Below are 15071 nucleotides of genomic sequence, written 5' to 3'. Positions count from 1 at the left end.
TGTTCATGATAAATTGAGTAATCAGCAACTCATTTTTCTTACATATTGGGCATCAAGAAATAATTTGCTCATGGTATAGTGAACTATCTATCAGGGGAAAGTATAGATGAGAGGAATTTGGCTTTGTGACTTGATCTAGAATCTTTCCTCTTGGTTAGTGAACAATAAGCTAGTCTAAGCCAATAACACTAATAGTTTGGTTCTCAAAATACACGTGATTTTTTTAGTGAAAAATTATTTCTTTTTAGTGTCATAGTAATTTTGTGACTCTTTTGGTTAATGATAACTAGAAAAGAAGCTCCAAAATTTGTCACTAATTTATCTCTTTTGGACCATACCTGACAAATGATTATGAATCAATTTCCTAAAGTATTTTCCAGGGCAAATTTTATGTCTTTGTGATCAAGAATCTTTCCTATGCCAAATTTATATTTTAAGGTTATTTCTTCTCCTTAACAAAGTAGAAAATGGGTTTTCCTTTCAGTTTTTTTTATACATGTTCTTATATTTGTACTTTTTTTTGCAAAATTAGATCACACTGTGTTTATGTCATATGCTGCCCCTTTCACTTAACATTATACAATGAATGTTTCCTTTTGTTAAATAATATTAGAAAAGATGTTTTTTAATAGTTATGTGCTATTTGTTGAATAAATATTTCAGTTTACTTAACAAACCTCCTATTTTTGGGGTTATAGAAATTCTTAGATTTTGATGAGTCATGAGCCCTTTTAATTTTTTATATTATTAAGTTTTCTTTATCTGAGTCTTTATAGGTATTTGAGAAGAAGTAAGAAAAAGCTAGGCCGGGCGCTGTGGCTCACGCCTGTAATCCTAGCTCTTGGGAGGCCGAGGCGGGCGGATTGCTCGAGGTCAGGAGTTCAAAACCAGCCTGAGCAAGAGCGAGACCCCGTCTCTACTATAAATAGAAAGAAATTAATTGGCCAACTGATATATATATAAAAAATTAGCTGGGCATGGTGGCGCATGCCTGTAGTCCCAGCTACCCGGGAGGCTGAGGCAGAAGGATCACTCGAGCCCAGGAGTTTGAGGTTGCTGTGAGCTAGGCTGACGCCACGGCACTCACTCTAGCCTGGGCAACAAAGCGAGACTCTGTCTCAAAAAAAAAAAAAAAAAAAAAAAAAAAAAAAGAAAAAGCTGAACCTAAGATTGCCTTTTATATGCTTTCTTAAGACCAGAGGTTTCTAAGACCACAACTGTCATTCTTTGGTCTTCTTATTTTTAGCCTGAAAAATCTTTTCTTTTTTCACTAAAACTTATTTTCTGTCCCATTTTAATTGCTTATAGTGTCTGGCATGCTGCTGCTTTTATTTTTACATTTTTAAAACCATGGCGGGTCCAGAACTTAAGATGATCTATGTTCTTCTAATATGATGTTCTAATATTCTAATTAATAGGATATGCTAGTATTGTTCTAACTAATATGTATAATAATAAAATGATTTCTTATAAAGGAAAAAGTAAGACCAAACTTTTGTCTCTGACACTTAATACACTTTACTGTGGCAAATTATTTAACCTTTCTGTGTCTGTGTTTCCTCATTTGTGAAAATCATTATTAATAGTGATGATAATAATTACACTTAGAATTTACTTGGTATAATTAAAATAATGAAGTGGAAATACTTGCCCTAGTGCCTGGTGTAAAAAATACTAGGCTGTCAGTAAATGGTGTAGACAGATGGTGGTGATTGTAGTCCAAGTTATAAACAATAGTAATACTGTCAATAACAGTAGTATCATGTTTGAAACACATTTTCCATTTATTCCACAATGATATTAAATTGTTGATTGACTTCTAATTCGGTCTGACTAGTCATGTCTTTTTTCACTTTATTTTTTGTGTGTGTGTGATTTTCCCAATCTTAACATTTGTGGTGCTTTTGGTCCTGTGTATAACTTTGAACTGATTTCTTTTGAATTGTCATGTTTTTCAGTATGTCTAGTTAATTATCAATTTTATTTTGTCTGTCATGGAGTTAAATTCACTAAAATTGTTTCACTGAAAGTTTATTGAGTGTATTTTTAATTCCTTCCTTGTTATTAAATATATATAAACAAAAACTCAAAAGAATAAATAATAAGACCAGCAGCTCCCTTATCCTAACCTTCAAACTAGTTTTTTACTTTATCAGTTATTTTAGAGAGTTATTGACAAGAATGTCAAGAGAAATAATCATAGTTTAACTATGAAAAATGTCTTTATAGTTCTCCCTTACGTGTTACATTCAGCTCGTTTGGCCAAAAATATTGAGCTATTAAAGAGCACATACAATGATGCTAAAGAGGTAGATGGAAGAAGGACTTTGTGGAACCTGTCAATGATTTTATATTTTATCTTAAATGTAACTGCATTGTTACCGAAGGATTTAACTAGAAAAATGTCGTTGTTTAATGTATATTTTTAACAATTGCTCTATGAAGAATAGATTTTAGTAGGGAAGATAGAGGTATCGGGGCAAGTTTGTAAACAAGATGAGTTAGGAATCTTACCGGCAGCCTAGACTAATAGAACAGGGATTGGCAAACTTTGTCTTAAAGGATCAAATAATATTTTAGGTAGACCTTAGGGTTTCTGTCACAACTACCTCCACTGTGCCCTTGTGGTACAAAAGCAATCACAGCTAATACAGAAACAAGTAACACTAAAATAGGAACCCTGACTACAGGCCCTTGCTCTAAGGGGAACCTGTTAGTGACATACACCAGTGTGGTGGTTATGGAGATGGAGAAGGTGGATCAATTTAAGGCTTATGGTGAAAGTAAAATTGAGATGATATGGTATTGGATTGGATACCAGGAGAGTGGACATGTTTGTGCTCATCCCCTGGTAGAGAACTTCAGTTCACACTTTACATATGGGATTGGTTTCATGACTTGCCTCCCAGATTAAAGATACCATTACATAAATTTTTTGATCTCTTTTGTGTTTGCAATCCCCTAGTCAGATTGCTGCCAACTTGTATCAATGATTCAATTTATCTCCTGGTTGAATTTTGTATTCTTTTCATAGTCTTCCTTTCTGGCAGGGCCACAGACACATTCAATTAGATTTTGCTTGATTTTCATGCCTAGTTTTGGTAGTGGGATCCTAACACTAAAGTCATATGATGGCATGTTACAGAAATAAATTTAGAGGGCCAGACTGGAGTGAGTGAAACTGTAAAAAGAAAGGTGGAAACCATATATGTAGACAATTTTAGGAATCTTAGTTGAAAATGGCAATAGAAAAAAATAAGATATCTAAATGAGAATGAGTGGTTAAAGAAGGGATTTTTGTTGTTTTTAAAGATGGGGGATAACTGAAAAGAATACAGTAGAGATACAGAAAAGAGAGGAAATAACCAATGAAGTAAGGTTCCTTACAAGCTGTGTGAAACTGTGAAAAGTTAATAGTAAGTTTGAAGCAATGAAGGCCATCTCCCCCATTTTAACAGGAAAAAAGGAGAGGATGGGTCTGATGTCATTAGCGTTTAGATTTTGCAAGGGGAAGAACATTGTTTTTCTATAGTGCTTTAATTTTAAATTTATAATTTAGTTACTTCTCCACCCTCCACTGGTAGGTTCCTAATTGTTCATGTCAGTAGAGCCAAGCACTCTATTCTACAGTTACCTTATTTTGTTCCTATTCTTTTTTATTGATGGTGTTTTATTCTCTTTAAAAAAAAATGAAATTAGAAGAGAGAACTGATCATCCACAGGGAGTTTGAAAAGGGAATAGTAGATAGATAATAAGATGTGTCACTTACAACCTCTCTGAGTAGGTGATTGACTCAACTTGTCAGGGTCTGGGTATTTGGGATGTAGAATTAGGAATATATCCTCCATTAGGGAATAAGATATAATTTGTAGATCAGTTGTACAATGACTTGAAATTAGGAATTAAAGACCAGGGAACAGTGGAAGTGTCTCCTACTGAAAGCTGAGTCCTCAGTGATGATGTCTGGCTCAGGGTGGTCTTGAACTCTTCATGTCAAGCAATCCTCCTGCCTCATCCTCCCAAAGTACTAGGATTACAGGTGTGAGCCACCACACCTGGCCCTGCAAAGTTTTTTTCTAAAGTCCTGGGACCCTTTTTTCAAATAAAATCTCACATGCAATCACAATATACAAAACTTATAAAAGAAGGCCTTTGATGGAAGCAAGTGGCATGTGGGCCAGAGCTGAACCTCTACCTCAAGGTACTTAAAGTTATCCTAAGACAGTGGAGCATTTTGAAAGGTAATTTCTAGTAATAACAAACCTTTAGAAACCTTTCTCTTTTTATTGATTTAACTGTTATTAATACAGTGACATGGTAAAACATTCAAGTAGTAAAAAAAAAAAAAAAAAACCATGGTAAAAATAATTCCCTCATTTTAGAATCCAACTCCCCCATCCTTTTGCCTAGTAGTAAATATAGTTAACATATATTTTCCCGGAAACATTCAGTGAACATACAGGAATAAGTATATATCCCCTCCCCTTTAAATCACAAATGAGATCTTGCTGTTTATATTCTTCCCCATCTTGCTTTTTTCATTTAACATACTAGCCAATATAGATCTACCTCATGCTTTTTGAATACCTGGTCAGTAATCTAGTAAAGATTAAAAGCTCTAAGTATTTCTTGTTGATGGAAATGTATGGTTTAGTCTTTTGCAATTCAATATTGTGATAAATATCCTTTATTACCCATATGTGTGAGTATATTTCTAAGATACATTCCTTTGAAGACTTTTGAGTAGGGAAGTGTTAATATTAGACAAACCTGATGTTAGGTGACCAGGACAAAAAAACCCCAACAAAACATTTTCTCATGGTATTCACAACCTCTTACCCTCTCTCTGTTCTTTTAGAAGTATTTTCTTTACCCTGTTATGTTAGCTCTGCTTCTTTTCCGTTAAAGAGGAGTTTTTTTTGTTTTTTTTTTTTGAGACAGAGTCTCGCTTAGTTGTCCAGGCTAGAGTGAGTGCCGTGGTGTCAGCCTAGCTCACAGCAACCTCAGACTCCTGGGCTCGAGCGATCCTTCTGCCTCAGCCTCCCGAGTAGCTGGGACTACAGGCATGCGCCACCATGCCCAGCTAATTTTTTATATATATCAGTTGGCCAATTAATTTCTTTCTATTTATAGTAGAGACGGGGTCTCGCTCTTGCTCAGGCTGGTTTTGAACTCCTGACCTCTAGCAATCCGCCCGCCTCGACCTCCCAGAGAGCTAGGATTATAGGCGTGAGCCACCGCGCCCGGCCAAAGAGGAGTTTTTATTTTACTTCATCAGATATATAGTACTTAGACTCTTTGCTTCCTGTGCTTCTTAGTGTTTGTGGATATTTTACATAGAATAACATGATTTTTCTTTGATACTATATATTTTTTCAATCTCTTATGCATTGGCTTCAGTTGCTTTCTAGAACTGTCTTAGCTATTCCAATTAAAAATTTAACTATGGTTCTTAGTTAAGCAAAGGTTTAGGTCTTTTGCTTGTTCTTTGGAGCCCCATATGTAGACGAAAGGATCAGTTAACCATGCATTATCTCTCTTTTTATCTTTCTAAGCTTTGTATCCGTGTTAGACATTTCTAAGTCTAGTCAATATTTAAATTCATAGACTACATCTACAGTTTAGTTGATCCATGAATGTTAAATCTTGCTCAAATCTTCCCTTAAATTTTTTATATCTTTTTCATATGTCTTAGGATAACATCTTCCCCACAGATATCTCATTGCAAAGGAATATTTAATCCTTTGGATAGACAAGGATACTCCGAGTAGATTATTTACTGAGCTATATGAAAACCAGTGCTTTACTTGTGGATAATTTTCTCGTTATTAGGTCTCCTGAGGTATAAATAAGACTAGAGTAAATCTTTAAAAGATTTAACAGAAATCTATAATTTAGCATGATCCACATTTAGAGAGAGAATCAAGGCCAATGAGAGGAAGGACAAGGAAAAAATAGAATTGTTAAATATTTTAATGCAATATGAATTTTTGGTGTGTTTTTGGTTTGTTTGGGCCAGGGGGTTGTTTTTTTAATGACAAAGCTTATAAAACTCTGATAGCAACTTGAGAGCTAGTTTAATTCAATCTCATCATTTTTTGAGTAAGGAAACTAGTATTTAGGAATCCAGATCACAGGCTGGAGCACAGAGCACCTAATTACAAGCAGGCTTCCAAAAAAGGAATATTTGACATAACATGAATTTGAACAATGTTGTTAGTAACAATTAATCATTGAATCCTCTTGTAGTACATAAAAATCATCACACAAGAAAGAAGTAGTTTGTGGCCTATCATTTTCATAAATTTTGACTTTTGTCTGTTTTCATAATTGTTATAATTATCATTTTAGTAAAATACAACAAATTTATGAGTGAGCATTATGATCTGCATTAGTTGCATATCATACCTTATCAGTTTTAAACAAGTTGGACAAAATGTAAAATATTAGAATCTTAGTGATATGCTGACACAAAAGATATGTTGAATATAATTTTATCATTTATTATAGTGATTTTGGATCATCACAATCAGCTTGAATCATCTTACTATCATATAGAATTACTACTTAAAGGAAAGTTTTGGTTAGAGAAATTCCAAATAATATACTTTTTGATCCTTTAGATTAGAGTTCTTCATCCTTTGTAGCACTAACATTTTGGGCTGGATAATTCTGTTCGAGTGGGGGCTGGGGGATGTCCTATGCATTGTAGGGTATTTAGTGGCATCTCTAGCCTGCATCTACTCAGTGCCATTAGCATCCTGTCAATTGTGACAATAAAAAATGTCTCCCAAACGTTCCCTGATGGTGGGAGTGGGGAGTGTTACAAAATCATCTCTGGTTGAAAACCAATGCTTTAGATTACAGGGAAGATCTATAATGAATCAGATCATTTACAATCCTTTCATCTTTTGCACATTTTTCTCCTGTTCAGAACAACAATTGTTTTTCACTGTAGTGTTTTATATTAATTTTCAGTTGTAGTTATCTTTATCCTAACTGATTAGCTTTATAAATAAAAAATTCTGAAGTTATACATTAGAAACTATAATCTCAATGAATGACTTTAAGATTAAAGATATACCTATTAGATATTTTTGTATAGGAGAGTGTGTTACAGATGGGAAATCATGTTATTATAGGCTGTTCATTTTGATCTCATGGTATCTGGGCTCTTTTTGGACACAGAAGAATCAGTTGGTTGGTGATGATTTGGAACCCAAAATGAAAGGGGTATTCATAACACATGGGGTCAAAACGAGAGGCTATCATAAGAATGTAGGCATCAGATCTGGATGCTCTGGCCCTAACAGAAATCTGGAAATAGGTGGTCCTTAGATACCTGAACTGTTTTTATTTTAATGAATATATTTTCTTAAATGATCTGAATAACTGAGTTTCTACTAATTCTTATATACTATACTTGAATAATGAATAAGAACTCATGTGAGGCCAGGCGTGGTCGCTCACTCCGTAATCCTAGCACTCTGGGAGGCCAAGGTGGGAGGACTGCTTGAGGTCAGGAGTTTGAGGTCAGGAGTTTAGCCTGAGCAAGAGCAAGACCCTGTCTCTACAAAAAATAGAAAAATTAGCCAGGCATAGTGGTGTGCCCCTACAGTACCAGCTACCTGAGAGGCTGAGGCAGAAGGATCACTTGAGCCCAGGAATTTGAGGTTGCAGTGAGCTATGACAATGCCACTGAACTCTAGCCAGGGTGATAGAGTGAGACCCTGTCTCAAAAGAAGCAATAAAATAAAATACTCATGTGATAATAGACTAAATGTACATGTCAATGTAAAATTAACACATTAATTTTTAATTTTTATTTGTATTATAGCTTATTTGCAAAGTTTTAAGTTTTACCATTGGTGCCTACTACGGTTTTGAGGCATTCATTTTATTTATTTATTTATTTTGGTTTTTTTGAGACAGAATCTCGCTTTGTTGCCCAGGCTAGAGTGAGTGCTGTGGCATCAGCCTACCTCACAGCAACCTCAAACTCCTGGGCTCAAGCAATCCTGCTGCCTCAGCCTCCCGAGTAGCTGGGACTACAGGCATGTGCCACCATGCCCGGCTAATTTTTTCTATATATATTAGTTGGCCAATTAATTTATTTCTATTTATAGTAGAGACGGGTTTTGCTCTAGCTCAGGCTGGTTTCGATCTCCTGACCTCGAGCGATCCACCCACCTTGGCCTCCCAGAGTGCTAGGATTACAGGCGTGAGCCACCACGCCCGGCCCATTCATTTTAAATTCTTACATACACTGTCTGGCTAAAATATACAATGCCATGGCAATGATATATATAATCTATAAATAGTATAACTCTTAAAGTTTTACTTTAACATAAAAAATCTAAAAATATCAAGGTTTCTTTTACTGCCATGTATACACATGGATAACCATGTATCCACTAATTAAAACAATAGCTAACAATTGTTGAATGCTAGGTACTCAGTCAGCACTTTACATGTATTATCTCATTTAATCCTCCCAAGTGTATCTTTTTTATATTTCTCATGAAGAAATTGAGAATTCAGAGAAAATACATAATTTTCACAAGGTCACAACTAATAAGCTTCAGACACAGTTTTTGAACCCAGATAACATTTATTATCTAATATCTCACTGACACAATGTAATCTGTATCACCATTCCTTCAAGGTTTATGTTTATACTCTTCAACTCCAGTGCACATATATTTTTTTGAGTGCTTACTATGTGGCAGACTTTGTGTTTGTGTTTTTGTTTTTTACTTTTTATTTTGAAATAATTTTAGACTTACAGGGCAAAACAAATACAGAGCATTTACATATATTTTTCACTTAGCTTCTCCTAATATTAATAATTTGTGCAACCATAGTACAATTATCAAAATTATAAACATCATGAAATTAACATTGATGCAATACTATTAATTGTAGATTTTTTTTTTTTTTTTTTTGATTTTTTTTTTTTTTTTTTGACTAAAACTGAATTCCAAATCCAAAACAACTTATATAAGGGATGCAGGTTAACAGAAAAAGAGTCAAGACAGCAGTGGTTCCTGAATTTAAAGGAAGGATGCCCACTTCTCTCTCTCAAGAGGCAGATGGTCAGCTGAAAAATAAAAACATTCTATCAATAGAACACTCCAAAGAAAAAATTGCAGCCATCTCTGTACATGCAATATCAATCGTTTAAAAACAAAAAAATCCCAAACACCAAAACAACCCACAAATCTAACAAAAGGAGGGAAAATGTTGCCCAGATCTTATGACCTGATGATTGTTGAGAATCCCGATTGGGCTGTTCAAAATGCTGCTCACAGGACAGAGGACGGGAGTTACCATGAGATCAAGGTTGTGGGCCCTGGGGGTGGTGGCCGGCCACCTCGGGTTAGGGTACGTGCTGTCTTCAGTCCATGAGATCTTGGATCAGCAGCTTCAAGAACACGACAGCTAAGCAAGAGGGTCCTGGCACAAGACCTTGGGTCTTGGCCTAAGTTCTCTGTTTCAATTAATTTCCTTTTAATTAATATTATTATTAAATATTATGTTTTTGGTAGTGGTTAAGTCATTTCAGTATCCACTATGGGCAGTGGTTTATAAACAGACGTTGACAGATACAAACAGCAGTGCGGTATTTGACCCAGACTTTAAAGGAATCGGAGGCGATGATGGAAATGAGGCACTAATTGTAGATTTTATATGAATTTCATTAGTTTTCCATTGATGTCCTTTTTTTGTTCCAAAATCCAACCTAGGATCTCATATCACATTTGGTTGTGTCACCTTAGTCTCCACCCCATGGCATTTCCACAGTCTTTCCTTTTCTTTCATGACCTCGACTCGTTTAATGAATAATAGTTATTTTGACATGGTCTTTTAATTTGGGTTTGTCTGTTGTTTCTCATGGTTTGACTGAGGTTTTACATTATTGGGAAGAATACCACAAAGGTGTTCTTCAGGCAGAGCACCAGAGAATGTTTGATGTTGATATATTTTTTTACCATAGGTAATGTAGTTTCTCCACTGTGAAGTTATTCTTTTTCCCTTTTTATTTAATTAATATTTTGGAGGAGATATGTTGAGACTATACAAATATCCTGTTTCTCCTCAAACTTTCACCTACTGCTTTTAGCATCCCTTGTTGCATATATACTTTAAACTGTTCTTTGAATAGTTCTTTAGGTATGGTAACCCAATGATTGTTTTGTGAAGTATTCACAATTGCAAAGGATTGCCTTTTTATCTTTTAACTTTCAAGTTGATGACCATGATTTCTTTCAGAGCTATATTTGTGCTTTAGCAGGGAACAATAATAATAAAATCTTTAACTTGAAAATTGGAAGAGCTGATCCTAATGACAGTCCTCATTCAAGAGTAGCAAAGGCTAGAGTAGATTTGTTAAATTTCTGTAAAATAAAGAAAAAAAGATAAGATGAACATGGAGTAGTTGACCAAATTTGGGGTTACTGGAACTAAGAAATACCTATTAAAAACAACAATTTAAGGCTAATATGGGAGAATAGTATTTTGCATACAAGGAGAATATTCATCCACCCAAGAAATCTACTTAGGCTTAAAATATAGCTATGAAGAAGAAAATAGCCTCTTCCTATAAACTTTTTCTAGGTAAAGAATCCACAGTTTTTGTTTTTAGTAAAATAAGACTTGGTACAAATATTGATAATTTATAGAGAAAGGTGTCAGCAATGGGCCTTACCATCAGACAGGCACATATCTCAGAGTTTATTAGTGCCTGTTTCTGACCCAAAACCTACCCTTTAAACATTACTTCCACACAGCCATCATGGTAACTATGCTTTTCTGGTGATGAATGCTGATAAAAAGAAAGAAAGATCCTATAAGAATATAGACATACTTAACCATTGCAGTACTACCATTTATTGAGCCAACTGACAGAAATACCAGAATATGAAGAGAAGTTTTTGAATTGGAAGTTCTATTAGAAGAGGATTTGGTATAATTAACAGGAAATTTATTTTATAAATTATTATTTTTAATTATATTTTTATCTATTTCATATTTTATATTTCTGAAGAACATGTATTTCTAAATTTATTTTTAGAAGTATATAAAAAGTTTAAATATGTTTAACTCTTTTGAATAATTTTCCTATTTAATGCTGAGAATTAGGGAGGGGAAAGAGGGAGTAGAAGAAAACTTACCTAATGGGTACAATGAACACTATCTGAGTGATAAACACACTATAAACCTGACTCAAACATAACAAAACTGATACATGTAACCAAAAACATTTGTACCCCCATAATATTGTGAAATTTAAAAAAATAGTAAATTTTTAAAAATATGAAAAAAATTAACATTTCCTTCTCTCATAGATATGGAGTCTGGAGAACGGTTACCGTCCTCAACAGCCTCCTCTACTACACCAACTTCATCTTCTACACCTTCTGTGGCTTCAGCAGTTTCAAAAGGCGGCCTTTCCACTGGAGTTGCTTCACTTAGCTCTACAATCAGCCCATGTGGTAAATATCCCTTTTTTTAACTCAATTTAGAATGCGATTCTTTTAATAATTTGCATTCATCAAGTTTTATTGAGCTCTATTAAAATGTTTTCGTGACCCCCATTGACCTGTTGAACAATGGCTAGGTTAAACATCTAATTTCTTTGCTTTTTCTGAATTTCACACTGGATTTCCACTGGTTATTCCATGCTTTTCATGCTTATTCAAAATTCTCTTTGAGAGTTTAATCTTAATATCTTAATTTATTTTACTTAATAAATTAGTAAAGTCAAGTCTTTTTAAAACAATAGGCCCTTTCTGGGCGCGGTGGCTCACGCCTGTAATCCTAGCACTCGGGGAGGCCGAGGCGGGCGGATTGCTCAAGGTCAGGAGTTCGAAACCACCCTGAGCAAGAGCATGACCCCGTCTCTACTATAAATAGAAACAAATTAATTGGCCAACTAATATATATATAAAAAAAAAAGTAGCCGGGCATGGTGGCGCATGCCTGTAGTCCCAGCTACTCGGGAGGCTGAGGCAGGAGGATTGCTTGAGCCCAGGAGTTTGAGGTTGCTGTGAGCTAGGCTGACGCCATGGCACTCACTCTGGCCTGGGCAACAAAGCGAGACTCTGTCTCAAAAAAAAAAAAAAAAAAAACAATAGGCCCATGAGGGAATGAAGAAATATACAAAGGAGTTCTTGGTGGGCCCTTTGCCCTAAATTTTCTCCCAGTATTCAAAATGACCTTTGCAAGTTCCAGCTACTGCAGTTTACAGATGTATACTAAGGCAGGTCATTTACTTGATGGAAAATAATTTAAAAGTTTAGAGCATAATAAGTTTCTCTTAAACATGAACAAAGTTTATATTACTAAAAAGAGAACTTTATTTCAAAAGTAAAAATATCCTCAATTTGATTAATTATGTGGAAGGTACATTTAAGTACCCCTTAAAATTATTCTTTGTTTTTTTACACAGTTTTGGTAGAATATATCATTAAAACAACAACAACCACCAAAAAAAAAACACCTAAAACTTCATTGACTCATTCCTTTATCAGTAGGAATCATTTTAACCTTAGATATTTTTTATCTTATAGATTATTTCATGTTTATAAATGGTGGAACTAAATGATAATCTACTTTTTCAAAATTAGATTTGTAATATTACATAAATTAAATGTATAAATAAATATGGAATGTTTGCTTATAAAATAACCCTAGCAAATTATGAAATATATTTTTAATTCTGATTTTTCTAATCAATGGAATGACAAGAAAGATGTGATTTTGTTATTATATTATTGTAGAACAGTTTTCTAATATGTTCTTAGTGATTACAAAATAACTCAAAATATAGTGTTTTATTTTTTAAAAAATCAATTTAACCTGTCTTCTCCTGCACCCTGTGTACAATGTTCATCAAGTAATTTAACAACTTCATTGACATTTCCCATATATATAAAATGATGGCTGGATTCTAAGGTCCATTGATGATACGCTGTGCTCAAAAATATAGTGATACCATGGTTGGCTTTTTCCTTAGGTTACTTTGTCTAAATGGTTGTACACAGTTGTACTTTTGTAATTATTCTTTCCTGTTTTTTGTAACTCTTCTTCCTCTTTCCTTTGTTGTCAGCTCATTTCAATATATTCTTCTAATCTACTGTCTTACTTTGTATTTATTTCTAAATCAGTCTTTATCATGCATAGTTTCTAGAGAAATGTCTTTTTTTACGTTGAAAGTTTCAGTAGCATCCTGAGTACAGAGCCTTGAGTTTTCTGAACACCTTTTTCTCACTTAGTTTTCTTAACACTGGAATTACTTGCAATTCTGATTAGTCATTTGTTGGGCACTATATTTTGTTTGTTAGTGGTGGAGTTTTCTTAACACTGGAATTGCTTGCAATTCTGATTAGTCATTTGTTGGGCACTATATTTTGTTTGTTAGTGGTGGAGTTTTCTTAACACTGGAATTGCTTGCAATTCTGATTAGTCATTTGTTGGGCACTATATTTTGTTTGTTAGTGGTGGTTGGGAGTTGCAAAAGGGGTGGAGTATGCTGAGTTGCTGAATAACATTGGAAATCTCCTTGTCTAGAAAGGAATTCGTTCTTTATTATTATTTCCTAATAAAAAAGAGTGTAGATTTTTTATATTGAGATGCTTATATTGAATGAAAGTATAGCTTATTTCTATTTATTCAGAAATTTATCATCTACTAACACTTCTTTTTAGTACCTACCACATGAGTTTTTTCACTTTTAGGTAAAATCATTTTCTGTTTTTACCTTTCATAGTGTTGTGGTTCATGTTTAAAAGAAAGCCTTGCATTCCCCTCTAACACATAGATTACTTAAGAAAGTGCTCAGTTGTCCTGCATAGCTCAGTTTATTTTGTTTTCCTGTGTTCGTTTGCTTGATTCATTTGGCCTATTATCTGATAATTCTGTTTTTAAAATAAAATCTTAGAGTGATAATGGACTTGACCACTTTATGTTAAAGAATTTTATCTCCTCAATTTTTTTGATAGAGACAACAAAACAGAATTTTCATCTTTAAAATATCACAACCTCACCAGTTCTTTAATGAGCCCTTTGTGGTCATTCTTTTGTTTTAAAGCAATTTCGTTTCAGAGAAACAGTTATTTCAGTTATTTATTTTCTATCATCTTCATTAATGGTGTGTCTGTAGGAATTCCTCTGAGATATTAGGATTTAATTCAAGCCTTTAAAACTCTGAATGATTAACTACTTTCTATAGAATCAACATGTTGTCAAAGTCTGAGATTATACCTACTTACAAATTATCCCTTTGCTATTATGGATGCTGGCAGAAGACATGAGATTCCTTGATCAGAGATTTTGTTGCTTATGGCACAGCAAACAGCATAAGCATCATGTTGGCATTGCTTCTCCATGTCCAAGGGGCAGTATTAAAAGGCCCCGTTGGATCCTATGCACGTAGTGGGTTTATGTTATAGCTGAGGCATGCTGAACTTGAAGAATTTCCTACATTTTATAGTAAATGAAAGCAAGCCTACTCTTTGTCAGGTTGGGGGTAGATATTGCCTCATCCTTCAAGATTACTCCTGAAAAATAGCCTGGTTAAAAAGTAGTCAGGGCCTTGCATTCTTAGCACATACAGCAATATCATACAGGGCCTCCAACAGCACACCCTTAGTTTTATTACAATGATTTGAATAGAAAGTAACACTACATATAATCCTAACACTCTGAGAGCCCAAGGCTGGAGGATGCTTGAAGTCAGGTGTTCGAGACCAGCTGAGCAAGAGTGAGATCCCCATCTCTACTAAAAATAGAAAAAAAGTTAGCTGGGGCATGGTGGTGTGTGCCTGTAGTACCAGCTACTCAGGAGGCTGAATCAGGAGGATTGCTTGAGCCCAGGAGTTTGAGGTTGCAATGAGTTACAATGATGCCACTGCATACTACCCAGGGTGACAATGTGAGACTCTCTCAAAAAAGAAAATAACACTGTAGTAAAGATTGATTAATCTAAAGCTATCTGCATATATGGGTTTTGGTGATCTTATTAGAAGAGTAATACTTCTTTTCCCTTAGGAATGATTAAAAAAAACCG

At 34.5% G+C, this 15071-nt stretch overlaps 1 protein-coding gene across 23 annotated transcripts in view; it reads left to right on the top strand.

Moving 5' to 3' along the window:
- Positions 1–15071, top strand: part of BAZ2B (bromodomain adjacent to zinc finger domain 2B) — a 248145-nt gene that overhangs the window by 106390 nt on the left and 126684 nt on the right. For all 23 annotated transcript variants that reach the window (XM_012745219.3, XM_020288473.2, XM_076005575.1 and 20 more), the window contains one exon: positions 11350–11496. In XM_012745219.3, the coding sequence (XP_012600673.2) occupies positions 11352–11496 (145 nt within the window). In that variant the 5' untranslated portion in view covers positions 11350–11351. The remainder of the gene's footprint in view (positions 1–11349; positions 11497–15071) is intronic.

This window comes from Microcebus murinus, chromosome 8, assembly GCF_040939455.1.
Source record: "Microcebus murinus isolate Inina chromosome 8, M.murinus_Inina_mat1.0, whole genome shotgun sequence".
In the NCBI taxonomy this organism is placed as follows: Eukaryota; Metazoa; Chordata; class Mammalia; order Primates; family Cheirogaleidae; genus Microcebus; species Microcebus murinus.
The sequence above is the reverse complement of the archived record's forward strand: the minus strand, read 5'-3'. Positions and strand labels throughout refer to the sequence as shown.